General features: G+C 43.3%; 1 protein-coding gene and 1 long non-coding RNA gene across 2 annotated transcripts; one reads left to right on the forward strand and one right to left on the reverse strand.

Moving 5' to 3' along the window:
* Positions 1-1,275: 1,275 nt before the first annotated feature.
* Positions 1,276-27,180, reverse strand: LOC125618524. The gene is made up of 5 exons (XR_007349862.1): positions 26,987-27,180; positions 13,021-13,029; positions 7,093-7,311; positions 6,680-6,685; positions 1,276-1,286 (listed from the first exon to the last, which is right to left on the reverse strand). It is a non-coding gene; the product is annotated as an uncharacterized LOC125618524 (long non-coding RNA).
* Positions 6,211-27,005, forward strand: LOC107140384 (glyceraldehyde-3-phosphate dehydrogenase-like). Its single transcript, XM_015483392.2, is given in 3 exon segments — positions 6,211-6,722; positions 6,725-7,308; positions 26,975-27,005. Coding segments are annotated over 2 exon segments (999 nt in total). The 5' UTR covers positions 6,211-6,262; the 3' UTR covers positions 7,264-7,308; positions 26,975-27,005.
* Positions 27,181-27,538: the final 358 nt, after the last annotated feature.

Raw genomic sequence — 27,538 nt, forward strand, 5'->3', positions numbered from 1 at the left:
CCACAGCCAACCTCTCCAACCTTGTCTTATTGAACTCTTCTTTCCCTGCTCCAGCTAAATGGGCCTGTTTCCTAAACACACCACGTTCCTCCCACGACGGTTGCTTCTCCTCCCTGTGATGGTTTGGATAGTTCCACATGTTGGAAGCTTGGTCCCCAGGGTGGCAGTGCTGGGAGAATGGAATGAACTGCCGCAGTCGGGGTGACGAACAACTTGTGTACGTTGATACAGCAGGAGTGGGAGCCCTTTATTGTAGGACAGGAGCGGTATTTATACATTCCACACAGCTTATCTAATTAACATAAAATAGATACAGCAGTCAACCAATAAGGAATCTCCACACTTAATGGCTCGCTGGCGTTACTTCACAAACCACTCCCTCTGGCAAAATGCCAGGCGCCATCCAGACTTGTTTACAGACTCTAACAATGAACCTTTAAGAAGTGGAGCCTCCTGGGAAGATGCTCAGGGATCAAGATGGTCTCATAGGACCCCTGGCTCTTTTGTCAAGGTGCATATAACAGAACAAGCCTGTTTGACTTCTTGTCTGGCAATGTTATCACTCCCTTTTGCACACACTCCCAACCACTGTCCTGCTATCCACAATGGGGTGCTCACAAGAGCAGATGCCATGCTCTTGAATCTCCAAAACTGTGAGCTAAATAAACCTCTTTTCTTTATATAAAGTCACCCAGCCTTGGGTATTTTGTTATAGTAAAAGAGAATTAACACACTCCTCATGACAGCATGCTTATTCCTGAAGATGTTTTAGGACTGCTCGATCTACAAGTAGACACCTCAACTCACAGTCACTATGATACCATGCTATTCCTTCACCACTCGTATCACAATCAGCCATAACCTGTTCTATCTATTTCTCTCTCTCTCCCCCCACCTCGAAAAGATGTAAGCTCCATGAGGGCAGTGACCGCACATGTCTCTTGTACGGCTGAATTTTCAGAGCTAGAACAGTGCCTGGCCCTAAATCGACCCTCAATACATATGTAATGAGTGAATTAATGAGTGGACATCTCATCAATCAATCAATAGAAAGATACCTACTTTTTATTTTAAATTAATCTACAATTTGAATTTCTATCTCAAATTACTTATTACTAATAATTTTTTTAAAGGAAATAATATCGGAAGGAAGGGTTTGATAGGAGAGGGGAACATGTTCAGTCTACTGTTCAAAATAGTTTAGTCAAAAGTTAAGGACATTGTTTCCCTCCCCTCTCACCAAATAAACAGTAGTCAGGGGTCTGCATGAACACTTATCACTATTCCTTATTTCTCCCAAGTATGCAGAGCACTGTGGTAGTTTGTGTTTATTTTGGAGCTATTTTTTCTGTCCTTGTGCTATTGGCCAATCCCAGTTCCATCCAATTTTTTTTTAACAGAGAAGACAGAAGAAGGTTCTAAGGAACTTGAAAATGTTCTCACAAATATTTTTTTGCCTTTGACATCAATCCTGGTGTTTTCTCTTTATTGGGATGAGATAAGTCGGGGCCTCCTGCCAATATAGCAATCAACCCTGGAAATTCTAATGGCCCAGAGCCTTGGTGCCTATTTTCAGTTGCTCCTAACTTCCGAATTAGCTGCTGCCCTGAACCACATGGATAGCACGATGTGAATGATGAGACTACTCATGGTAGAACTATTAATTGCCAAGTGCAGTGGCTCAGGCCTCTAATCCTAGTGACTCAGGGGGCTGAGACAGGAGAATGGGAAGTTCAAGGCCAGCCTGGACAATTTAGCAGGACTCTGTCTCAAAATAAAAAATAAAAAAGGCTAGGGATGGGGATGAGTAGCTCAGTGAGAGAGTACCCATGGGCTCAATTCCAGTACCACATACCAAAAAAAAAAAATCTATAAGTTAAAAAATTCACTACAAAAATGTGTCTACTCTTCTGTGAAATGTTGGATTGTGTCAGCAGCTCATTTTTCTATGGTGCTACTTAACTTTTTCTTGATGTTTTATAGGAATTACTTATATTATGTAAAACTAAATGAATTGCCAATATTTAATCTTTTTTTTTTTTTTTTTGCTGGGGGTGGGGCACCTATAAGAATGCTAGTTTGGACTGGGCACGGTGATACACACCTGTAATGCCAGCAACTCTAAGGCAGGGTTATCACAAGTTCAAGGCCAATTTCAGCAACTTGGCAAGACCCTGCCTCAAAATAAAAAACAAAAAGGGCTGGCGATGTGATTCAGTAGTAGAGGGCCCCTGGGTTCAATTTCCAGTACCAGGGGCTGCGATTGTGACTCAGTGGTAGAGCACTTGCCTAGCACATGTGAGGCCCTGGGTTCGATACTCAGCACCACATAAAAATTTTTTTAAAAATGTATAAAACCTAAATAAATAAAATTTCCTTCAAAAAAAAATTCCAGAAGAAGAAGCCAGTTTTATACAATTCAACCTAATATATTCTGGAAATTTTTTAAAATAAATATTTTCTTCTTAGTGTATGGTTTTTAAAAAGTATCTACAAAATGATCAACACTGTGATTCCTCCTATATGAGGTACCCAGAGTAGACAAATTCATGGAGATGACAATGGAATGATGGTTGCTAGGGCCTGGAGGGAGAGAGGATTAGGAAACTACTGTTTCATGAGTTTAAGAAGATAAGAAAGCTCCAGAGATTGGTAGTGGTGATTGTTGCACAACCATGTAAATTTACTTAATGCAACTGAATTTATGCCCCAAAATGGATGGAATGGCAAATCTTACGTGTAAGTTACCACTGAGTGGGTACACAGAGTCATAACTAGCTAGCGGTATTGGACAGTATAATAAATTTACACCTTGTAGTGGGCTGAATAACAGCTTGTAAAAACATCCAGGCGAGGTGGCTCATGCCTGTAATCCCAGCAGCTCAAGAGGCTGAGGCAGGAGGATTGCAAGTTCAAAGTCAGCCTCACAACTTATCAAGGCCCTAAGCAACTCAGTGAGACCCTGTCTCTAAATAAAAAATATAAAAAAGGGTCAGGGATGTGGCTCTGCAGTTGAGGGACCCTGGGTTCAACCCCCGTTCAAAAAAAAAAAAAAAAGCTTCAAACTCCTCAGTCAGGTTAATGCACTCACAAGGATTTTATCTTAATTTGCAATTTTGCACTCATTAAGTGGTCACTTAAGCCTATCTCTCTCATTAGACTTTAAAGTCCAAGAGACTGGGGGTTGTTTTTCATCACTCTTGAATCCATGGTGCCTGACCCTTGTAAATATTTAATATGATAATTGTTGAATGAATGTGCAAAAACGGCTAGACTAATTTGTGACATACACAAAATTCACTCAGAGGAGCCCTGGAGAGGGCCATCAAAAAGATTCTTACCAGTATAATTCTGCAGAGCCACCTGCCCGAAGGCCATGTTCCTTGACACAACATCGACTGAGTTGAGGGGTGGAGGCTGAGCTCCCTAAGTCACCCCACCGAGTGCAGATCAGGGGGACTCAGATGTGGGTTGGGGAGAAGCCTGCGCCACAGGTCTCTCCCCCTGCCAGACCAATGGCTACCTGGGACAGTCAAAGCTCCATGCAGACCCTGGAGCCCAGGAGCCCAGTCCAGGGTGCAGTACACTCACGGCCCCTGCTCATGGAGCTGCTTTGATCAAAGCAAGTCATATGGTCAAGTTCAAAGTCAAAGACACAGAGCAGTAGACTATGCCTGCAGTGAGAGGGGAGGAAGAGGGAATGTTTGTAGCACGATAATTTCAGCTATCACAGATGGTCATGCTCCAGAGCAATTGCATCTAAAGGAAAATGAGAAGCCAGGGCCACCACCAGCTTGGGCAGACATACTGCAATTATGAAGTCACCGTGAATAGAGAAAACAAACAATGGTATCAAGTATAAGCCCCCAAATTCAAAGGCACAAATAAGAGCCACCACTGCAAATTGATTTACAATCGAGATACTTCTCACTTCGGCAGCTCTGTAGCGGCTCTGTAGTGTGCTCCGGGGTGAGTAACAGCTGGGATTTATTTAGCCATGCTAATGCGTGCCAAGGAAGCCTTCCACCAATGACTTCGATAGTGTAAGAAGTGAATGTGCAAGGAGGAAAAAATGGGAAAAAAAAGGAGAGATAGAAGAAATGAAATGCAGTTAGAGCAAGAGAATCATGGGTAATATTTTTATCATTATAGTTTGGAATTTTCTTTATTGTGGTTTTTATAGTCTCTCAATTCAAATAGAAAGGATTGTTTTAAAGTTTCACATGATCGCACAGTAAATATCCAATCAGTTCTCCTGCCCGCAACCAACTTGGTTATTTGAAAATGTAAATGAGATCATGACACACCCTACTGAAAACTCTTCAAAGGCTCCCTGTTGCTCTCAAGTTAAAAATTCAGCCCCCTTTCAATGGTTTCTGTCTCGACTGGCCCCAGCTGAACTCTTCCACCTCATTTCTCATCCATTCCCCTTTCCATCCTCTGAGCTCCAGACATGTTAGGCATTTTTGTGTTTAATTCAATGTCAAGGTCTCATCTCTAGGATTTTGCACATGCTGTTCCCTATTCCTGAGACACTGTTCCCCACCTTTCTTTGTCTGGCTAATTTCTACTCCTTTCCATGGGAAAACCATCACTTCCTCAGACAAGGCTTCGGTGACCTATGCTTCCACTATCCTAATAGTTGCCACATTTTCACCTGTTTTCCTACCCCAAAACAAGACCACAGGGCTGACCCACTCCCCACTATACCCTCAGTCTCCTGGTACATAGGAGGCACCCCCAAAATATTCCCTAACCGAATAAGTACATGAAATTCATGGCCAAATGGCATCTAAAATTACCAACTAATGACTACTTCCTGTTTGTCTCTATAAAAATAAGATTTGGATTCATTTTTATTAAATCAATTTTAAAATTCAGAATATTTTTAAAAATCACGGTTTCTGCCATTTTTGCCAAAATTCTCTCTTTCCCCTCTCAGAAGCTGCAAGCTCTGATACCAGAGAATTTTCACTGCTAGAGAAATACTGTTGAGTCTTTCTCTGAAAACCGTATGGACTCAGAGTACCCCGGGCACTGATAGGAGGTACCCTGCTTCCAATTTGTTCTCATTCTTCAAACTCCAGCTCAAATATCACCACTTCTAGAAGTCTTCTCAGATGCCACCAACACCTCAGCCCAACACCTCTCGTGTGCCCTCATTGATAGCTGCTCACCTTCATCCTAATACTGACCTAATCTTGCAAGTAAGCATTTGTCAAGCTTAGGGGAACTTGGCATAAGTGACAGGTGATGTATATGTGACCTTGGTCAGAATCCTTTTTATGACCAATTGATGACTAGCCTTTTTTTATTATTATTTCCAAGCAATATGCTACCTTCAAATCAATACAAGCATTAAATAATGTTCCCATACTATTACCTGCCTGACTGGGGTGCTGTAAACACACAATTCCACAGGCATTAAATATGAGATTTTTTTTTTGTACCAGTGATTAAATCCAAGAGTGCTTAACCACTGAGCCATATCCCCAGCCCTTTTTAATTTTTATTCTGAGACAGAGTCTTACTAAGCTGCTTAGGGCCTCACCAAGTTGCTGAGGCTGGCTTTGAACTTGCAAACCTCCTGCCTCAGCCTCCTAAGCCACTGGGTTTATAGCAGTGTGCCTTGGCACCCAGCGAAAAGCTTTTTAAGATAAACATAATAATAATGTTCCAGGAGTTCTACACACACTCATTATCTCATTTCCTCTCCCCTACAACAATCATCATCTTCCTGTGAGGTGGAACCTTTGCTATCATTCCCATTTTGCACACAAGGAAACTGAGGCAAAGAGAAGTTAAGTAACATCTTTGAGGTCGCACAGCTACGTGGCAGAGTTGGGTTGACACCAGCACAGTCCAGCTTGGGAGTCTGGGCTCCAAACCGCCCTGCTGATGCTGTGACTGACACAGCGCTTCTGCTTCTCTCGGCTCTCAATTTTAATAATAAATTCACTTGTTTTTTCAAGAAGGTGAGGGAAAGGTACAGTACCATTTTATAATCAATGGAAAATAAAACAAAATTCTGTTTGGAAGGTGATATAGACTGAGTTGTATCCCCCTGAAATTCATCTTTTGAAACCATGAACTTGAATGTGACTACATTGAGAGATGGGGCTTTCAGGAGATAATTAAGTTTAAATGAAGTCATAAGGGTGGGATCCTAATCTGGTAGGATCCGTGTCCTTATAAGAAAAGGAAGAGGCTCTCTGCTCCTCCCCGTTCGATAGGCAGCCGCCCCTCCCCGTCTCGTGCAGTGATGGTGAAGGTCGGAATGAAAGGATTTGGCCATATTGGGCTCCCGGTCACCAGGGCTGCTTTCACCTCTGCCAAAGTGGACATTGTCGCTATCAATGAGCCCTTCATTGACCTCAACTACACGGTCTATATGTTCCAGTATGATTCTACCCATGGTAAATTCCATGGCACAGTGAAGGCTGAGAACGGGAAGCTTGTCATCAATGGAAAGTCCATCTCCATCTTCCAGGAGCGAGATCCCGCCAACATCAAATGGGGTGATGCTGGTGCTGAGTATGTTGTGGAGCCCACCGGTGTCTTCACTGCCATGGAGAAATCCGGGGCTCGTTTGAAGGGTGGTGCCAAAAGGGTCATCGTCTCTGCCCCTTCTGCCCATGCCCCCATGTTTGTGATGGGCGTGCACCATGAGAAGTATGACAAGTCCCTCAAGATTGTCAGCAACGCCTCCTGTCCCACCAACTGCTCAGCCCCCTGGCCAAGGTCATCCATGACAACTTTGGCATTCTGGAAGGACTCATGATCACAGTCCACGCCATCACTGCTACTCAGAAGACTGCGAGTGGCCCCTCTGGGAAACTGTGTCGTGATGGCTGTGGGGCTGCCCAGAATATCATCCCTGCATCCACCGGTGCTGCCAAGGCTGTGGGCCAGATCATCCCTGAACTGAATGGGAAGCTCACTGGTATGGCTTTCCGTGTGTCCACTCCCAACGTGTCAGTTGTGGATCTGACCTGTCACCTGGAGAGAGCTGCCAAATACGATGACGTCAAGAAGGTGGTGAAGCAGGCATCAGAGGGCCCCCTCAAGGGCATCCTGGGCTACACGGAGGACCAGGTGGTCTCCTGCGACTTCAATAGTGATACCCACTCTTCCACTTTTGATGCTGGGGCCGGCATTGCCCTCAACAACCACTTTGTTAAGCTCATTTCCTGGTATGACAATGAATTTGGCTACAGCAACAGGGTGGTGGACCTTATGGTCCACATGGCCTCCAAGGACTAAGAGCCCCTGCACTACCTGCCCCAGCAAGAACACAGGAAGAGAGAGGTGCTCAGCTGCTGGGGAGTCCCTGCCCCTAACTCAGTCCCTCAACACACTGAGAATCTCCCCTCCTCCCCATTTCCATCCCAGATCCCCTGAAGAAGGGGAGGGGCTTAGGGAGCCCTACTGTCACATACCATCAATAAAGTTCACTGCACCCCCCAAAAAAAGGAAGAAACAACAGAGAACTCTCTCGGTCCATGTGTGCACAAAGAAAAGGGGACATATGAGGACACAGTAAGAACCCAGGAAGAAAACCCTCCCCAGATATTAACCCTGAGAGTCCTGACTTCCAGCCTCCAGAACCATGAGAAAATAAATGACTGTCATTAAAGCCACTCAGTCTGCTCTATCTTGCATGTCAGCCCATGCAGACCAGTACAAAAGGCAGTCACAGCTGGGTGCGGTGGCACTTGCCTGTGATCCCAGAGGCTCAGGAGGCTGAGGCAGGAGGGACCCAAGTTCAAAACCAGCCTCAGCAACTTAGCAAGACTCTGTCTCAAAATAAAAAATAAAAAGGGCTTGGCATGTGGCTCGAGAGTGAAGATCTCCTGGGTTCAATCCCCAGTACCAAATTTTAAAAAAGGCAATCAAAACAAACTTCATAGTTCCAAAGACAAGCTGAAGATTAGGAAATAAGTAGTAAAGGAAAAGATGTATCAGAAACTAATTTTGGGCCGGGATGTCACTCAGTGGCCCTAGCGCACACACACACAAGGCCCTGTGTTGGATCCCTAGTACCACCAAAAGAAAAAAGAAAAATTAAAAATACTAGTTTGATCGAATATTACAACTCATCAGGGGGTATTCCATTTTGGAATATATGAATTTCTTGTCATCAACAAGAAATGTTTGCTGCTATCTACCATCTCTTCCCCCAAGAAGTCTGTGGTTGACTTAGACATATACTGACCAGCATGTGAGTGTGGAAATGTGCCTAAGACTGCAAGACACCATGCGCCCAAAGAGGGGTGCAAGTGCTCATTTCAACAACAGTTGGGGTGGGGGGCAGGTACTTAGGAGTCTAGGTGGTTCAGAGAGGAAGAACAGTTTGCAAATAAGCAGTCACGTGGAACAGACCCTTAGAACAAGGCGAGGTGCCACGAAACCTAAGAGGTGAAATACAACTGGCAAATTCAACAGCCAGTAGGTGAGAGGTCTGCAGAACAGGGGAGGACTCGGAATGCATGCGTAGGGGGAAGTGCAAAGGCTGCTGAGTGATTCGGAAAAACTAAAAGCCCAGGTTCTTGTGTAGAATTCATCCTACACAGAGCCGGACTGATGGGGGAAATGCATGCAAAGATGTGCTTGGGAAGATTATTCTGTGCCGCAGTCTGGCTGGGCACAAAATCACGAGCCACCACACACCTTGTAGATTCAAACAGCAATTCTTTATTCCCGAACTCACACCGGCACTCTACAAACACGTTCTGGGGGAATCCACGTTCTCCGCCCAATTCACGTTCTGGGCGAAATCCCAAATACTCTCTGAATCCCGCGAGAACTCAACGGGAACTCAAGGAGCAGGCGCGCCTGAGGCAGCAGGATACGCCCTATTCCCAGCAGGGTACACCTTAAATCTGGAACCGCCCTAAACCCGATTGTCCTAAACCGGAGGCCCTAAACCCGATCCGCCCTAAACCCGGATCCGCCCTGGTCCTTGAGCAAGGTCACCTTACATGCAATGTCACTGCAAATGACCTGGGTCATGCCATGCGTCATTCTTACTTAGCAATGGCCCTCAGCAATTCTGGAATGTGAGTGTAGACTAGCAAGGGGAGAATCTGGAGAGGGGATGACTCACCCAGAAGCAGGACAGTAATCCAACCTTGCAAGCTAAGAACTAGACTAGTCTTATGGCCATGAAGACCACCACTGAGAAGGCGAAAGTGACACTCCAACAAATCCCTGCTTCTAAGTGGCACTCGAACAAATCCCCGCTTCTCTGAGGAACACTGGCATGTGGCTACCCCTTCCTCCCTGCCTCCACTGTAACCAAGGGACCACTCCTCATCTATCAGAGAGCTGCACCGTTGGCTCCCTGTCTGTCTCTAGAACTGAAACCCCACCAGTTACTACCATGAGTGGTATCCTGCAGCCAACTGGTACCGGCTCCCAAGAGGCAATAGGGAGAGTCTCAAGAATTTTGCAAGTTGGTTGTTAAAGCCAGCCATTATTAAAAATTAAATTAAATGTACTTACAATCAGATACATTATTACAGGTATTATTATAGGTAGAGTAATAATACACAAAACTTGCCAGTCTTTAATTATTCTTATCTACTTTTATCTATGATCTTGAGGTTGTTCAGGTTTGTTGTATCCATAAGGTGATGGCATCTTCTGGGAATTCAGCAACATCTGAATTGAGTTGGTAACTTGGAATCCAAGCAGCATTTACACCAGGGAAATTGGTGAACACCATAGACCAGGGCTGGATTTATTGCCTTCAATGTCTATGTTTAGGAAGTTGAAGGAGAAAAAGTTAATAAAGCAGGGCTAAAGCTGAAAGGTTGGAGTTTGATAAATACAATAAGAATGAGAATAAGAATGACAATGATTCACACAAAGAAGTAATAACAATAAATTTAGTAGAGAAAAAATTAGTGGATTGGGATACAAGTCCTGTCATCAAACCACAGGCTGGCTATGGACAGAGGAGTTTGGCAAAAACAATGAAAATATTCAGAATCAACTGGCTTTATGAAATTTATAATAAATAATATTGATATTTTATTATTATTTTAAATCATGCACTATATATCCTTCTCATTGGTAAAATTTATAATTAACTTATATACTCATATTTTTGAATATCCCTCCATCCCCCAAAACCTGTTGCTAAATATTTACCACCACATCCCTGCCTATTCTCCATGTGGATACACTGGCTTATTCTTTATTAATTGTGAAAATTTTGATACTCTTGAAGATGATTTTAGTGTCTCAAAACTACCATTTACTATGCTTTCTATTTTTTCCTAATACTTAAAATCAACTTTTTCCCGTAAGTTTTAAGAACTGTTCAATATATCTTATTATTTTATATATGATTATAAATATTAACAAACACGTTTAAAATATGGATTATAGCAACTCAAGAGGTTGACGCAAGAGCATCCAGATCCAAAGTTCAAGGCCAGCCTACTTCAACCCCCATTACCCCCCAAAAATAAAATAAAATATGGATTAAAATTTGGTTTCAGCCAGGCTCAGTGGCACATACCTGTAATCCCAGTGGCTCGGGAGGCTGAGGCAAGAGGATCTCAAGTTTAAAGCCAGCCTCAGCAACTTAGCAAGACCTCAGCAACTAAGCAATTTGGCAAGATCTTGTCTTTAAGTGAAATATAAAAAGGGCTGGGGATGTGGCTCGGTGGTACCAAAAAAAAAAAAAATTAGTTTCCAACACAAACTTTGGACATTCTTCCTTAAAACTTTTAAATTCCAGTCATAAAATTTAACATATCCTTTTTATTTATTTATTTATTTTAAAGAGAGAGAGAGAGAATCTTTTAATATTTATTTTTTAGTTTTCGGTGGATACATCTTTATTTTTTTATTTTTTATGTGGTGCTTAGGATCGAACCCAGCACCCCACACATGCCAGGTGAGCGCGCTACCTCTTGAGCCACATCCCCAGCCCAACATGTCCTTTTTATAAAAAGTATCTCAACTGCCTGGTATCAAACAAACCCCAGGTGCCTCAATAACACATAAATTTGATAAACATAACTTACACACATTGCAATAGGTTGAGAGAGCTCTATCTACACGCACAGCTCCCACATTGGCAGCTGCAGGGGGTCCAGACTTCCTGTGTCCTTACGGCACAATGTTAGGCTTTGCCTATGATTAACTAATTTTTTTTAAACATTTGAGTTAGTCTGGGTCGTCTAGAAAGTAGACACCAAGGTGGATTAGAGGTCCAGAGATTTAACTGGGAGAAAGACCAGTAAGGGAAGATAGAGATGGAGCTGGAGAAGGTTGAGAAAAAAGTGGAGGGAAGGAAAGAAGGAAGGAAGAATGAATAGGACGGGGAGAGAGGGGAGGGAAAGGAAACTGCAGCAAAAGTTTTGCAAGGTCATCTGAGAGTCCTTAGGCCAAAGCTGATCCCCAGAGGCGTCCCTCCATGTCCAGAACAGGCCTGCTCAGTATCCTCCACCCACCTCCTGGGAACAGCTCATGAGAATGTGGCTTTGACCACAGGCACTGATGGACCTCAGGGTGTAGTCACTGGGATCATCAGCCAGTGATCATGTGCACTCTGCAGAAGGAGACCTAGGAGGCACATTCTCAAGGCCACCCCCACCCCTGAGCTTTGCCTTCCACTGTTATTTTTAATTATTGTTACACACAGTACCTAAGTACTCCTGATCCATTCCCACCTGAGCTGGAACTGTTCTTCTGCAGGGTAGTTGCTGTGAACAGTTTGGCACATACCCCTCCAGACCTTTTTCTATGCCCGTTGTATTTATTTTTAGATGTAGAGAGAGATAATTTATAAAAGAGGATTTTCATTTGCTTTTTATAAATAATACATATTGTTCTGTCACTTATGCTTTTTTTTTTCGTTTTTCTTTCTTAAAATTGTTTTCAAACCCATTTCACAGCCTTAGACATCCCCTTTGGAACTTTTTAACCATATTTCTTTTGTAGTTACATGATTATGAGGCGTTTTTAAGTAAAAAAATTTTTAACTTTAATTAGGAATCATTAAAGATTATTTAAATATGTAAAGACATGTAATATATAATAAATTTGTATTTTTCCATTAGTAAGTGATATGCATAATTGACGTTAAAGTATTTTTTTTTTAAATGGGCTGGGGGCGTAGCTCAGTGGTAGAGTGCTTGTCTAGCACATCCACAAGGCCGTGAGCTTGATCCCTAGCGTGGCAAAAACAGATGGAAACAAAAATGATTTGATGTCTAACATTTTATAGTTGGTTTAGGAACAAAATGTACTAAATGTAATTAATACATCTAATATAGATTAACGCTACCTTCAAAACTAGATGTTTGGAATTCTTTTCTTTTTGGTACTGGGGATTGAACCTAGGGGCACTTAACCATTGAGTCACATCCTCAGTCTTTTTGTATTTTTGATTTTGGGACAGGGTCTCGCTAAATTGCTGAGGCTGGCTTTGAACTCTCAATCCTCCTGCCTCAGCCTCCCAAACCACTGGGATTACAGGTGTGTGTCACTGCACCCAGCTGTTTGGAATTCCTTTGCACGGAAATAGTTATCTTTATAAATTGTTTTATTTGTAAATAAGATGAAAGAGAAGGCTTCATGGGACAATTTGCAGGCTGTCTCGCGTGCCCCTGTGGACAGTCTAATTCTCTGTAAATGAAGAGCTAAATTGGACATGATCACCATTCTAGTTCCCCTTCTCAAAGATCACCGGTTTTTGAGAAACTAGAGGCATCTTGATGTGGCTTTTAGAAATCAAATCAGATTAATGCAATTTACAGACGTGATGAAGAGCATCTGGATGGAAACTGCAGTATCACCATGATTTTTGTGTTCTTCTTTACTTTCCCCGGCTCCAAACAGGACTCCTTCAGCTTCCCTCCTTGAGTGCATTGTCCACTGTGGGCTGAACTAAGCAGTGTGTGACCACAGGAATGATGGGGCGAATCCCTGCCGTGCAGCTCTGGGGCACCATGTCAGCAGTGAACTCCCCTGGTCGCCCCCAATCACTCTTACAGAATTGACATCTGGAAGCTGCTGTTCTCTCTGTACCCTTTCCTTATCAACATTGTAAAAACGATATGTAAATCAGGAGTTCTTACCATCTCAAATGTTGTAACTACAAAGAACTTAGAACTTCCCAGAAAATGCACCCCCATGCCTGGGCAGCACCTCGGCTTCCCACTGTCTGCTGCGAAGCACTCAACAGTGCAGGTGTGCCATGATTGACACACTCAAGTCTGTGGGGTCCTTTCCAACACTAACATGGTGCTATGATGCTGAGTGGAGCCTGAAACACAAGTAGTTAAGTTGGAAGTCGGCAGACTCCAGTGCCACATCCCAATACTGATTGCATTTATCACACAATTTTCTTCTTTTAAGTAAAGACCTGGGATACTGTAAAAGGCTCTATTCCCTTAAACAAACTATTCAATGTCACCGTTGTGTCCTTCTAGATAACTATGACAGAAATAATAATCCCTTCAATAGAGGATTTGCAGACAACCTTGCAGGGGTCTGCAAGACAACAGGTTGGTGATGACTTATCTCAAAAATGGATGGACAACAAACACTTCAGGCAAATCCTCCATAAATATTGTTTCTCTCTGCAGAGCTTTCAAGAGGTATTAATGGCAGTGAGTTTCAGATTATATTTCCCGATAAGAACCTGGGAAGCCACTATTCCAGGGAGCCAGTTAAAAGCAAAACCTAATCAGACGAGATCAGGACCCCAAATGTCTATGTGTGCTAAACAGGTAAAACGGTATCAGCCACCGGGAGGAAAAACCTCTCATCATCTGTATTGTAAAAAGGGCCATTACACCTGGGCTTGGGCTACACCAACCTTCCTTCCATATCCCTTGGAAGAAAGATTTCTACTTAACATTTATGGGTTTTTCCTTTTCCATATGTGTTAGTTATTTCAAAAGAGAAAAACAAAAGAGCAATTTGTCTCTGAAGAAATGAAACACTCATTCAGGTAAGCCCACAACCAACCACTACACAAATGTCAGTGAACTGCATGATCAATTCTGTGATTAGCAGAGGAGAGCTCTGCACCCACATTGATTGTAAAATGCAAATCTGAATGCAGCTAATCTTCACATAAATATAATAGGCCTCACATTGATTTTTTTTACCCTCATGATCATATGAAAAATTAACCATCTAAAGTGATAGTAAAGAAGTAATACAACATTAGTTGATGGTATTCTGTGATAAGTAAAAGATGCATATTGTAGTGTCTAGAGCAACTCTCAGGACACACACACACACACAGGAGACAGAGCTAAAAACTCAAAAAAGATAAGATGGAAGATTTTAAAATATCTGAATTACTCAAAATAAGACCAAAATTGAGGAAGAAAGTAACAAATAAGCTAGAATAAATACAAAATAAAGATGGTAGACTTGTGCCCAACCATATAAACACTCCAATTAAAGTGATGATAGAAATGTGGGAGAATGGTATTAGTCATAACATTGTCCACTATTTAACATCTTTTAAAAAATAGATTTTTTTGGTACCGGGAAAAATTATTGTTAATATATTTTAACACCCATTTGGTTCATGTGTGGTACTCAGTTTCACGTGTGCTACATGGACACAGAAGGAAAAAAATCACTAGGTAATTCTCAACCAAGATTCTGTCAGCAAAGATCCCTCAATAGAGAGCAACCTGGTGTATGTAACCATGCTGAGGCTGCTGCCATCAGTAGAAATGCTTGTTTATTTAACTGAAGCCTGCTACCTTCATCAGAGGACTAGGGTCACAGAATGGTGTGGACTGGACATATCAAAAAGTTTTCCGATCCCCAAAACTAACAGCTCTTGAAAGTTTGAAACAACACTGGGAGCCTCAAATAAATAAAATTTTAAAAAGAAAGATTGAGACATTAGTCACACACAGAGAGCTCAATGAATTTGACATTAGTAAGAAAGCTGATATGATGTATGGACATCTATAGCTAGAGATTTAAACAAACAAATAGTTTCTGGATCTCATGATCAGAACAATATATCAACATTTTTATAGCAAAGCAGGCTGAATTCCTATGAGTAAATCATTCCCACACGGCAGGAGTCTTACATCCTTAATAACAAAAGAGTTTAATTACAAAGCCCATGAGTTACGATCAGCTCTCCCAGCCTCCACCACCAGGTACCCCAGCTGCATACTCAAGTGGCTATGCTCATGTCTCCCTCTCCTTTCCAAGGCACAGGAGTGTCAGAACTGACCGAATGCCGCAGTCCGGCTGCAACAAAATAACCGGGGGGTGACGAAAAACTTGTGTAGATTGATACAGCAGGAGTGGGAGCCGTTTATTGCAGGACAGGAGCAGTATTTATACATTCCACACAGCTTATCTAATTAGCATAAACTAGATACATCAGTCAACCAATAAGGAATCTCCACACTTAATGGCTCGCTTTTGTTACTTCTCAAACCACTCCCTCTGGCATTTTGCCAGGCACCATCCAGACTTGTTTACAACTCTAACATTCCTCTGGCAAAATGCCAGGTGTTATTTTGACTTGTTTACAGACTCTAACAACCAAAGGCTGAGTTCCTCATCAATGAGCACTCCTCAAAGACAGAGCCCTCTGTTACAGTTAACAGGTAACCTAACCCTGATGTGTAAGGGATCCTTTATTAATCAGGAATATCAAAACAGATCCTTCTGAAGGAAATAGATCGATTGTGACATTGGATCATGTGAGCCACTCTGCCATCAACTGGTACCACACTTGATGAAGAAATAGGATCTGAGAATTCGATTCCAGCACCAGGACACCACCTGGTTTCACACCATCTCAACCAACTCTCAGATCCAAACCAGCACTGTCTCTCTTGGATTCTTGCCATGACCTCCTGACAGGTTTCTCTGTTATCACCCAGAATCTTACACCACATTCTTAGCACAGTGCTGGAAGAGGCTTTGCAATTGTTGGGGCGCACCATGACACCTCTCTGCACTTTGCTCAGTCTCTCAGAAGCCTGTAGGTTCCCAGGTGGGATTTCCCCCCTTCCCCACACCTGTGCTGACCTCACACACTGCGCTCCAGCCTCACCAACCTCCTTGTGCGTTTGTGAACACGAGACACAATGCAGATGGCTCTGCCTTTGTGACTTCAAGTTTCTATTTAAATGTCCCATTTAACAGACTATTTTATCTTTTTTTTTTCCATACTGGGGATCAAACCCAGAGCCCTCTTCATGCTAGGCAAGTGCTCTACCCTTGAGTGACATCACCAGCCCTTAACTACCTTTTCAAAATTGCAAAGCAGGCCTTCACCCAAGAACCCTCAGACGCTCTTCCTTGGATCTACAGTTTACCCATGTGGCAGTTAGCTTTTATTCCAGTACTGGGGATTGAACCCAGGGACTGCTCTACTACTGAGCTCCATTCCGCCCTTTTTATTTATTTATTTATTTTATTTTGAGCACTCTCTTGCTAAGATGCCCAGGCTAGCCTTGAACTTGTGATCCTGAGTTCCCAGGATTACAGGCATATACTATGGCACCCAGCTAGTTACCATCTTCTGATGGACAAGAATATCTACTATGTTACATAATTTTACTTAAACATCACTTATTTTATTTATTTATTTGTTGGGTTCCTAGTGTCTTCTCACCAGATTGTTAAGACCCACAAGAACAAAGACTTTCATTTATTTTATTTCCAGTGTCTAAAATATGATCGTATTCAATAAGTATGTCGTGAATAAATGAAAGTGGGTGTTTTCAAAAGGGGTCACGGAAAAACAGCCCTAAGTGCTGTGATAACAAGTCTGGGGCCAGGCCCAGTGGTGCATGTTTGATGGACAGCAAGATGCTTAGATGGTAGGTGCTTTTCCACTACCAGTGATACTTTTGCTTGCTAGTGTTAGAGGTGAAAATCATATTCATTCTGTACATGGAGTTATTCTGTCAGGTCATTAAAAAATTCTACTTTTGAGCTGGTGTGGTGGTTGGTGCACACCTGTAATCCCAGCTACTCAGGAGGCTAAAGCAGGAGGTTGGCAAGTGTGAGGCTAGCCTCAGCAACTTAGTGAGACCCTGTCTTAAAACACAAAATAATAACTGGGGATGTGGCTCAGGGGCAAAGCACCCCTGGGTTCAATCCCCAGTATCAAAAATGAAAGAGTCTGGATTTGATCTGAAAGGTAAAGGTGAGTCATGAAAAGATCAGTTAAAAACCCTCCCAATGGTATCAAATGATCCCACCTCATGGCACCCATGTCCTGTATGGTACCTCCCACTAGGTACCAGGATTGGTCTATGAGACCAATGAAGTGGTGGTATATCACTTCCAAGATCAGGAAGATGTTCTGCAGTTTCTATCTTGGTCAATCTCTCTCCCTCCTCCCTCACCGCCTGCCACCTGCCTCACTCACTTTAGGGAAAGCCAGCTGTCATATCACCAGCCAGCCTCATGGAAAGATCCAGTGGCAAGGAAATGAAACCTCTCGACATTGGCCATGTGAATGAGCTTCAGAACAGATCCTAGAGGCTGAGTCAAGAGAGTTCAGAGACTGTGACCCCACCAATGCCGACTCCCATCTCAGGAGGGGGCCACCCAGCTACATCACTCCACTCAACAGAGCCAAAGCCCAACTCCTGACCCCCAGAAACTCTGGATCTTAACTAGCACTTGTTCTAAGCTGCTGAATTTCAGGACAGTTTTTTACACGGAAATAAATAACTAAAGAAAGCAATCCGAGATAGGAGGTAGGATGACCAATTCACTGTGTTCCAGTTTAAAAAGCAAAGAGATCTTCACCAGGACAGAGTCGATAGCGATGAGGAAGACGGAGACACTTCAAGGACTCTCCAGGAGCAGGAGCACCAGGGCAGATACCTCATTGGATGGGGAGTGGAATGAGGCATAGGAATCTGGAAGCTGCTCAGATTTCAGAAACAGCTGTCGGAATAGTCAATGAAGCTGCTGATCAGGGGATGGGACCCCACACGGATTCCTGGTCTCCAACTCCAACCAAGCTCAAGTTGTTCTCTTGGCATTCCTCAGCTACTGCCACACAGCCACTGCTCCACCTAAGGGCCCACAGGCAGCTCGAGGGCCACCCTCTGTGTCCAGCTCTAACAGAGGTCATCCCTCTCCTTTATGCCCCAAGAATAGTCACACTTCTATAGTACTTTCCTGTGTTCTTCAATTTCTTTCTTTCCTTCCTTCCTTCCTTCCTTCCTTCCTTCCTTCCTTCCTTCCTTCCTTCCTTCCTTCCTTTCTTTCGTACTAGGGATTTAACCCAGGGATACTTTACCACTGAGCCACATCCATAGCCCTTTTTATTTTATTTTTTTTAGACAGAGTCTCAGATAAGCTGAATAAGACCTCTCTAAGTTGCTGAGTCTGGCCTGGAATTTGTGATCCTGTCTCAGCCTTCCAAGTCACTGGAATTACATGCCTTCCAATCACTGGAATTACCTCCTCACCTGACAGTGTTTTGTGATTTATTGGGGGAAAAAAATACATATATATACATAAACACAAAATAGTAAGGACTGGCAAAGCACCCCTGGGTTCAATTCCCAGTACCAAAAAAAAAAAAAGAGTCTGGATTTGATCTGAAAGGCAAAGGCAAGTCATGAAAAGATTAGTACTAACAAAAAAAAAAAAAAAACTTTAATATGTAATCTTTGTTTTCCTATGTGCATGTGTGTATATACATGTCTATATGCACATGCATATATGATACACACACAGACAAGACATAAAATAAATACATTACAATACTAAGAGGTTATAAGTATTTGAAGTTTTCCATAATAAAATGTTAAGAACTATTTTAACAGGGGTGGTGACATTATAAATGATTATAATTTTCTTTATAATTTCTGATCATCTAAAATATCTAGAATGACATGGTATAAAATGGCATTTTAAAAGATACTTAATATGAAAAGAAATATAAAATAGGTACAGCTAAAGGGAGAGAAGTAGAAATAATTAGCTTGGTTGGTTGGTTCATGGTGGACTGGGGATTGCACACAGGGTCTCGTGCATACTAGATAAGTGCTCTATCACTGAGCTACATCCCAGTCCCAATAATTAGCTATTTGCTTCCTCCTTACCTATATTTTCCTAAATTTTCTACGGTGATCACGTATTATTTTAAAACTGGAAGATGGAAACTATTGAGAAGTGAAACTAATATATAGACATTCGAGGACATTGGTATGTTCTCTGCAGTGGACCCTAGGGCACCTTTTCTCTTGAAAGATGACTGTGGACATCTCTAGTGTATTGTTCTCTCTGTATTTGAATGCTTCTTCCTACATACTAAGCAGTTCAACACTCAGGTTTAAACTTTAAAATCTCTTAGTTAGGTTGGGGACGCTCCTGCTAAGAGTATCTTCTGGGTCACTGGAAGCTCCCATATATGGGGAATGGAACCGGTCTTCCCAGGGCCAGACAAGGTCTCCCACAAAAAGATGAAAGGACAATCCAACCTACTGATTCCTCCAAAACCTGGTTACTGGTATGGGATCCCTAGACATTCTGGGTTTCTTTCCAACTCCAGCAGCAACACCCCAGCGAGTCAGCAGAAGATCTATAAGGAGTCGATAGGTCACCATGTCCTGACGCCAACTCCTTCTTATTTTTCAAAGGGTCTCAGGAGCTCCTACAATTGGTAACTTATATCTGCACCTTAGAACATGAAATTGCTATTCCTCCTTCCTGCCTTCTCAGGTTCTGCTCCCCAGGATTAGCCCACGATCCGTCACCCCATCAAGGCCACTGATGCAGTCAGTGACTCTGAGCCACTCACCTGCCAGAGGACTCCATAGGAGGTCCTTCCTCACATCCTTCACTCTCTTGTTCAGGACAGATTCTATCACCATGTGGTCACCTCCTGAAACCACTTCTTCCACTCCAGTTAGGGACTCTTCAGATCCCCTAAGATGACAGGCTTTCCCTGATGATTCATATAGAAGAGAAGAAAAACAAAAACTGTCTTCCTCCCCTCACACACTCAGCACAGATCTCAAATCCTGTAGGGTTTTCCCCACATGTTAAGCAATTCTGCAGTGGACACCAACTGGGAGTTCTACAGTTCAGCTCTCTGACATGGTCAACCTACAGTTAGAGCCAGATTCCCCAAGACTGCCCCCACTTCAGATGCTATTGTGGCTTGGATCCTAAATGTCCCCCAAAGGCTATGCATTGAAGACTTGGTCACCAGCTGATGGCACTACTCGGAGGCAGAGGAACTTTTAGGATGTGTGTCCTAAGGGAAGGAAGTGAGGTCATTAGGGGCATATCCTCAAAGGGGCTTTTGGGACCTTGACCCCCACCCTCTCTCTCTCTCTCTCTTTCCAGCCACAAGGATATAAGCAGCTTTGCTCCACCAAGCTCTCCCCACCAAGTTTGGCCTCTCTACAGGCCTAAAGCAACAGGGCCAAGCAACCATGGACTAAAACCTCTGAAATAAATATTTCCTCCTATACAGATGCCAATTGCATGTAGTAGGTCATCACCTATACTTTGACCAATCAGCTATAAATAGGGTGTTTCATGAGCCTCTCCAAGGATTGGATTAATTTACGAAGCCAGATCCCATCACTCAGAAGGATGCTTAACTTATATTTACCCATGTGTTAAAAAGGATATTACAAAGAATATTACAGATGGACAGCCAGATGAAGTGATTCACAGGGCAAAGCACATGGGAAGGGGGCAGAGTTCCATGCCCTCTCCCTGGGGGCCACCTTCCAGGAACCTCTACATGTTCAGCATCCCAGAAGCTTCCTGTTCTGCCGCAGTCTGGCTGGGCACAAAATCACGAGCCACTCAAGCAGGAACAAATTTTATTTTTGAAACTGCCGCCAATGCCCCGTACGCTCCCGGGAAGATTGCCAACCGACCCACGCAGCGTTCTCCCGGACCCCCACAGGAAGTCCCTCCTCCGGAATTCCCTTCTACCCCACTTCCCCAACCAATGGGAACTCTCCAGGAGTCCCGTAGCAGGCCAAGGTGGACAGCAGGAATCTGATATCCATAAGAATGCAGATCTTAACATAATCATATCATCTCAATAGCTTGCTGGCGTCACCTTTCAACCAAAAATGCCATGCATCATATTACTTGGCTGTGGCTCTTAGCATTGTTCTTTGGGGATTTTTATTAGACATGATCGATTATATGATTGGCCATTGGTGATCACCTCAACCTTTAGTCCTTCTCCCCTCCTAGGAGGTCAGAGGTTAGTTCCCCTGGCACCAGCCTCTCACCCTAAGGCTACCCAGGCCACCCATGCTCCCCAGCCACCAGTTACCATATTACCATCCAAAAGCACTTTGGAGATTCCAAGAGTTTTAAGAGCTCTGTGCCAGGAATCTGGGGCAGGGACCAGACATACATTTATTTTCCTGCCATAATACCATAACTTCCAAGCATGAAGCCCAGCCAGCCTACCTCTGTAGATGTCTCAGGCTGGAAGCAAACAGATTCCCCATGACCATGACCCTTTGAGAATTTGGATGAACATGAATCCTGCATGGATTCCACGAGAAACTGTCTGTGGGGCTGCCTGTCCACCCAGGCTTCTAGGAGTTCTGCGGCTAAGGCCGAGGGTTCTCGCATCCTGGTTAACCAGGTTAGCATGCCACAGAGGGAATTTCTGCACTAGAACTTCCCTGCCAACTTTTCTGCATCTATTTCCTCAGAATCACCAACCACACAACACTCCTGGAGGACTCTCCATGGCAGATGTCCTGACCCATTCAGGGTTCTTGTCCCCTTGTCTTGTCTTGAGCCTGTCCCCTCTGCAAATATTTTATAACAAACAGAGCTATTATCAACAACGATGTGAAAGAAAAAAAGGGAATTCTTCTAGTTCCTAAACATGTTTTCTTTGTATGGGACAAACATGGGACAGAGCCAACCCTCCACCCCCCACCCAAGCAACACTAAGAGCAAAGACCATGGTGGGCTCTTCACACCTGCCTGAAGCAAATTATTGTTAATACCAAGTTATAAACCCTTAAAAAAAAGAAAGAAAGAAAGAAACCTTAATGGAAAAGCTAATAGCTCATTAACTATGCAGAGTGCCACCCCATAAGACACATTCCAGAAGAGGGAGGGCAACTGCATTCATGTGGCCTTTCAGCAACCCAAAGGCTCATGACAAGGATGGTCAATAGCAAACTGTTCGACCCTGGCAGGACAAGCCACTCGCAGTTGTGTGACTTGTCCTGCTCCCTGCATTAGTTCCGGCAAAACTCAGCTTATTTACAGGACATGACTTCCACCCTGAGAGAATGCAGCGCACCTATGGGACACAGGAGGGGAGTGGGCTGCGGCCATGCGCTGGCGATGAGGGACCGTTAGCCTCAGACAGTGGGCACAAAGGCCAGGCCTGTTATCACAAATAAGCTGTTTGCTCACAGTTTGGCCCTATTTCTGCAGACTGTGTACCTAAATGAAAGTACTTATCCACTGGGGCAGAGTTCAAAGCTCAAATGATAAGTGTAGTCCGCTGCTAAAAAGAGGCAAGCTTGGGAAAATACAGGGAAAGAGCAGTTAGATTAACCCCGGGGGCAGGGGGTGGGGAGTCTCAATCCTATAGAAATTATATGGCATTCTTTTATACCTTCAAAAAAAGGGATTTGTTTTCCAGTACTAGAGACAGAACGCAGGGGCACTTTACCCCTGAGCTACATCCCTAGGCCTTTTATTCATTTATTTTATTTTGAGACAGGCAGGGTCTCCCTAAGTTGCTGAGGATGGCTTTGAACTTGCAATCTTCTTGTCTCAGCCTTCCGAGTGGATTGGATTATAAATGTAATCTCGGTGGCCATCAATTAATTTTAATTCCAAAAGTTCAAAGCCACTCTTTCAGGGAACTAATTAACGGCTAATATTGTCCCCAGAGTGTTCCCCCAGGTTTGTAAGGGCAGAGGCGCTCACCAACTACTGCGTGTTCTCTCACTGGTCATTACAGGTGGTGCCGGACTAAGTCCCTTGGGGACAGGTCTGGGAATTCCTGGGTTTAGTATCTTAACAGCACTAGTGGCCCTTCCTCAGACCCTTCCAGAGTTTTAGATATTGCATCCCTGGGGATTTGGCCCACCGAAGTCCCCTTACATTGTGCTCTATAGAAAGGTTGATCCTAAGGTCAAGGGTGTGTTTTACTATAGGTAGGTTCTAGTATTATTCTCATAAGCAATTCTAGAAAAAAGTTCTTGGGGTTTTGGTTTGTTTTTTTTTTTTTTTTTGGAACCCTATATAGTGTGGAATTCCTCATATTCTACCTCATTTTTCTTTTTCTTTTCTTTTTTTTTTTTTTGGTACTGGGGATTGAACTCAAGGGTACTTGACAACTGAGCCACATCCCCAGCCCGATTTTGTATTTTATTTAGAGAAAGGGTCTCATGGAGTTGTTTAGCACCTTGCTTTTGCTGAGGCTGGCTTTGAACTCACGATCCTTCTGCCTCAACCTCCTAAACCTCTGGGATTACAGGCATATGCCACCGTGCCAGGTCCCACCTCATCTTATGGCACAGAATAAGATGAGGTGAGAATATGACGAACAGGTCCTCATTATCACTGGTCCATACACATGATTTTTCTTCAATTTTTTTAATTTAAATTCCCTTTGACCTTCATACCCACCCTCCTCTCCACCCACCCACAAGCAGCGATCCTAAAGTTTCTGATGTTTGTATTGTTGGTTTGGATATTGCTGTTTTGTATCCATATATTTTTTGCTTTTGCTCAAAATTCTCCTACCAGCTATTTCTTTGGTGCATGTTACAATCCAGTCCTTGTCTATTCGCATTTTTATTGTTCATACATTTTAGCAATATCAGTGGTAGAATCTTTGTGTTCTCTCTTTTTTTTTCTTTTCTTTTTTTCCAGTACTGGGGATTAAACCCAGAACCTAGCAGTGATATACCATTATGCAACATCCCCAGCCCTTAAAAATTTTAAGCCTTTAAATTTTTTTATTTTGAAACAGGGTCTCACCGAGTTGGTAAGGCTAGCCTTGAACTTGCAATCCTCCTGCCTCAGTCTCCCAAAGTCCTGGAGTTACAGGGTTGCACAACTTCACCTGGCTGGTTTATTTGACATTTTTATCATGAGTTTTTTAAGGTTTTTTGTTTGTTTGTTTAGTCTTTGGTAGTCTTTTTGCTTATCTCCCTGCACCCCCAGCAGGTGACCACTGCTAACAGCATGGGGAGGGTCTATACCTTTGCAAGATCATTCGATCCATTGATCCATTAAATAGGTGGACACACATATCCATGAGTGTGAGAAAAAGAAAGATGTAGTTTAATGAATCAGGATTCCTAATCTGATCGTGACAATTTTCTTTTCTTATTTAAGAATATATCATGATCATCTTTTCAAGGCAGTAGATCCAAATCTAATGCTTTTTTTTTCTGAGGTAGGATCTCCCTGTGTTACCCAGGGTAACCCTGAATTTATGGGCTCATTTGATCTTTCTGCCTCAGTCTCCCAGTAATTGAGGCTACAGGTACACACCAGCACACCCAGCCTTAATGCTCATTCTTCATAGCTGTGTACTATTTAATGAAATAGCTGCTTAACAATTCATCCAATCATTCCCCCCTGATGGGCACTTAGGTTGTGCTTGGTTTTGTTCTGTTTTCCTCACAACAAAGCAGCAGTAAAAAGTTCTGTGCATGAATCCATAAACTCTGGTGCTTTCATTTCTGTAGGATAGATTCCCAGGACTGTTCTTAAATTTTTTTATTTTCATAAATGACATTAGGTTATATGCCACGTTGCATTTCTTTTTTTTTTCCATACACTGTGATTTGGCTATCTATCAATGTTGTCGTTTGCAGACCTCCTCTGTTGGTTCTGACAGCTATGCAGTATCCACAGTGAGCCCCAATTCACTTCACCCATCACAGCGCTAGCACAATGGCCAGGTGTCCTCAACATCTCAAAGTCGATGCACTTAAAAATAAAGCACCATCAAGTAGAAAATAAATAATTCCAGCTTCTTAAAACTCTCAACAAATTTGATTTTGGAAAATAAGATCAACTATGGAGCTGGGCACGGTGGCACACACCTGTAATCCCAGGGACTTGGGAAGCTGAGGCAGGAAGATCATGCGTTCCAGGCCAGCCTTGGACATCTAACAAGACCCTGACTCAAAATAAAAGAAAAATGGTTGGGGATGTAGCAGTTGAATGCCTCTGCATTTAATCCCCAGTGCCACCCAAAAAAACCCCAAAAAGACCAACCTCAAGAAAAAGTGGAGATGGCAGGATTTGATTATGGGGAGCTTGCATCTGTTAGAAATCTACTGTGCCAAGCACTTTATGAAAATCTTATTGATTCTCAACACAAACCTCAGGGGTAATATTTACCCCCTGACCAGATGAGGAAACAGGGACAGACAGGTTTCATGCATTCTTCAAACTAGTGATAGAGACAGGATCAAAGTCAGTCTGCCTGGTTCCAAAGACAGCCCTTCCTGCCACTCCTTATGAACTTCAAACCACATTAATATCTTACTTTTTAGAAAAAGTATCATAAGTAGCATTGAAAACCGGTAGAGAACAGCATATGAGTATCACAGGATTTTCAATCTACAGTTTCATTCAAGGATTTTGAGAACAGTAAAAATTGATATTCTACCCAACAAAAATTAAGAGTCTTAAATTAATGTTCCCAGAAGCTTTAAAAGACTAACAAACTCATAGAGCTTTTGTGGGAGATGGGAGGGCAAAAGAAGTGAGACTCAGAAGAATTCATGGTTCTGATTCCTCTAGATAGAGCTGGAGGTCAAGCCAGGCATGGTGACCCACACTCATGATTCCCATGAGCAGGGAGGCTGAGGCAGGAGGATTGAAAGTTCAAGGCCAGCCTTGAGACTCTCAGTAACTTCATAAGACCCTGTTTTGAATTAAAAAAATAAAATAAAATAAAAAGAAGGTCTTGGGACATAGCTCAGTGGTAGAGCACCCCGGGTTCAATCTCTGGTACTGAAAAAAAAAAAATCCCAGTCTGCCTTCATTCTGTGTTCGGCACTCAAACTCTCTCATCAAAACAGAAGTAAAAAGAGAAGACTCCAAGAAGCCTTTGAAAAAAGCCTTAGCAGCAAGCAGGTGCCTGGACTTTTTATGAAGATTAACCACTAGGTGGGGGTGGAGAGGGGGTAAAAAGGGAGAGGACCGGGCTGCCATGTCGGGGAGCAGGGCCCAGTGAGCCTAGAAGGAGCCAGGAACCAGGCTTGTAGGGAACAGGGCGCCAGACTAAGAAGCATCATCTTTTCTTTAAGAGCCATCATGAAGTTTTGTCATTTTTCAATTCAGGTTAAATGCACATAGCATTCAATCACTGTAGTGAACAACTCAGTGGCATTTAGTACCTTCAGGATGCTGCGCAGATCCCATCTCTCTAGTTCTAAAATACTTCCATCATCCCAACATAAAACCCCACCCTGGTTAAGCAGCTCCTCCATTACCCTACTCCCCAACCCCTGGTCATCACCAATCTGCATTCTGTCTCCATGGATTTGCTTCATCTGGGTATTTCACATAATGGAATCATACAATCTGGCCTTTTTGTGTCTGGCTTCTTTCACCTGCATGATGGTTTCCAAATTCACACAGCGTCAATCAGTGCTTTAGTCCTTTCTATGACTGAATACTATTCCATTGTATGACTGCACCATTTTTATACCCATTCGCCCACCTTTTCCATTACTACAAAGACTGCTGGTGTACCATTTATGTATATCATGAGTTTTCAAACTGAGTTGTGCTTGAGAAAGACCAGAATGGATTAGAAGAGTTAAAAAGGACAAATCAGTGGCCACTATTAAGCAATGAGGGTCAATGAAGAGGCAACTGTTTGAGGGAGACGTTAGAGGTAGACGGCAGCACGTGCTATGCGATAATTGTGACGGTGGTGCACAGGCAGCAGGTGGAGAAGAAGAGAGCAAGAGGACACTAGGATTTCTACCTTTGCTAGTCGGGTAAGGACAGAGTCGTGAAGGGAGGAGGGGTGAGCTGAGCCTAGATCCGTTAGATCAAGATGCCACTGGCCACCCAGTTGGATATGCAGTAGGCAGTCAGCAATGCCACTTGAGCTGGCACAGCCAAGAAGGAAAGGGGGGTGCAGAGTGGACGGCAGGGAGAATCCCTGGGGAAAGCCTCAAAGGAGACCACAGGATCTGGGCCATTACCTGTGCTGCCTGCTCTTCCTGGGATGCTGTTCCCTTCCTCTGAGCTCAGAGGACACCGGAGGGGAGCAGAGAGGTTTTTTTTTAAAAGATCCTTCTTACATTCCATAGGCCACAGTGTCAACATAACCGCACTGTCCTGAGAGCACAGGGAGGGAAGGGGCAGGTTTTAATATGAAATCAAAACTCACTACCAGGGCTGAGGGCACAGCTCAGTGGTAGACCGATTGCCTAGCATCGTGTAAGGCCCCGGGTTGGATTCCCAGCATTGCAAAAACTTTTTTTTTTTTTTTTTTTGTGGGGCTGGGGATAGAACCCAGGACCTTATGCATGGGAGGCAAGCACTCTACCAA

This window comes from Marmota marmota, unplaced genomic scaffold, assembly GCF_001458135.2.
Source record: "Marmota marmota marmota unplaced genomic scaffold, marMar, whole genome shotgun sequence".
Classification (NCBI taxonomy): domain Eukaryota; kingdom Metazoa; phylum Chordata; class Mammalia; order Rodentia; family Sciuridae; genus Marmota; species Marmota marmota.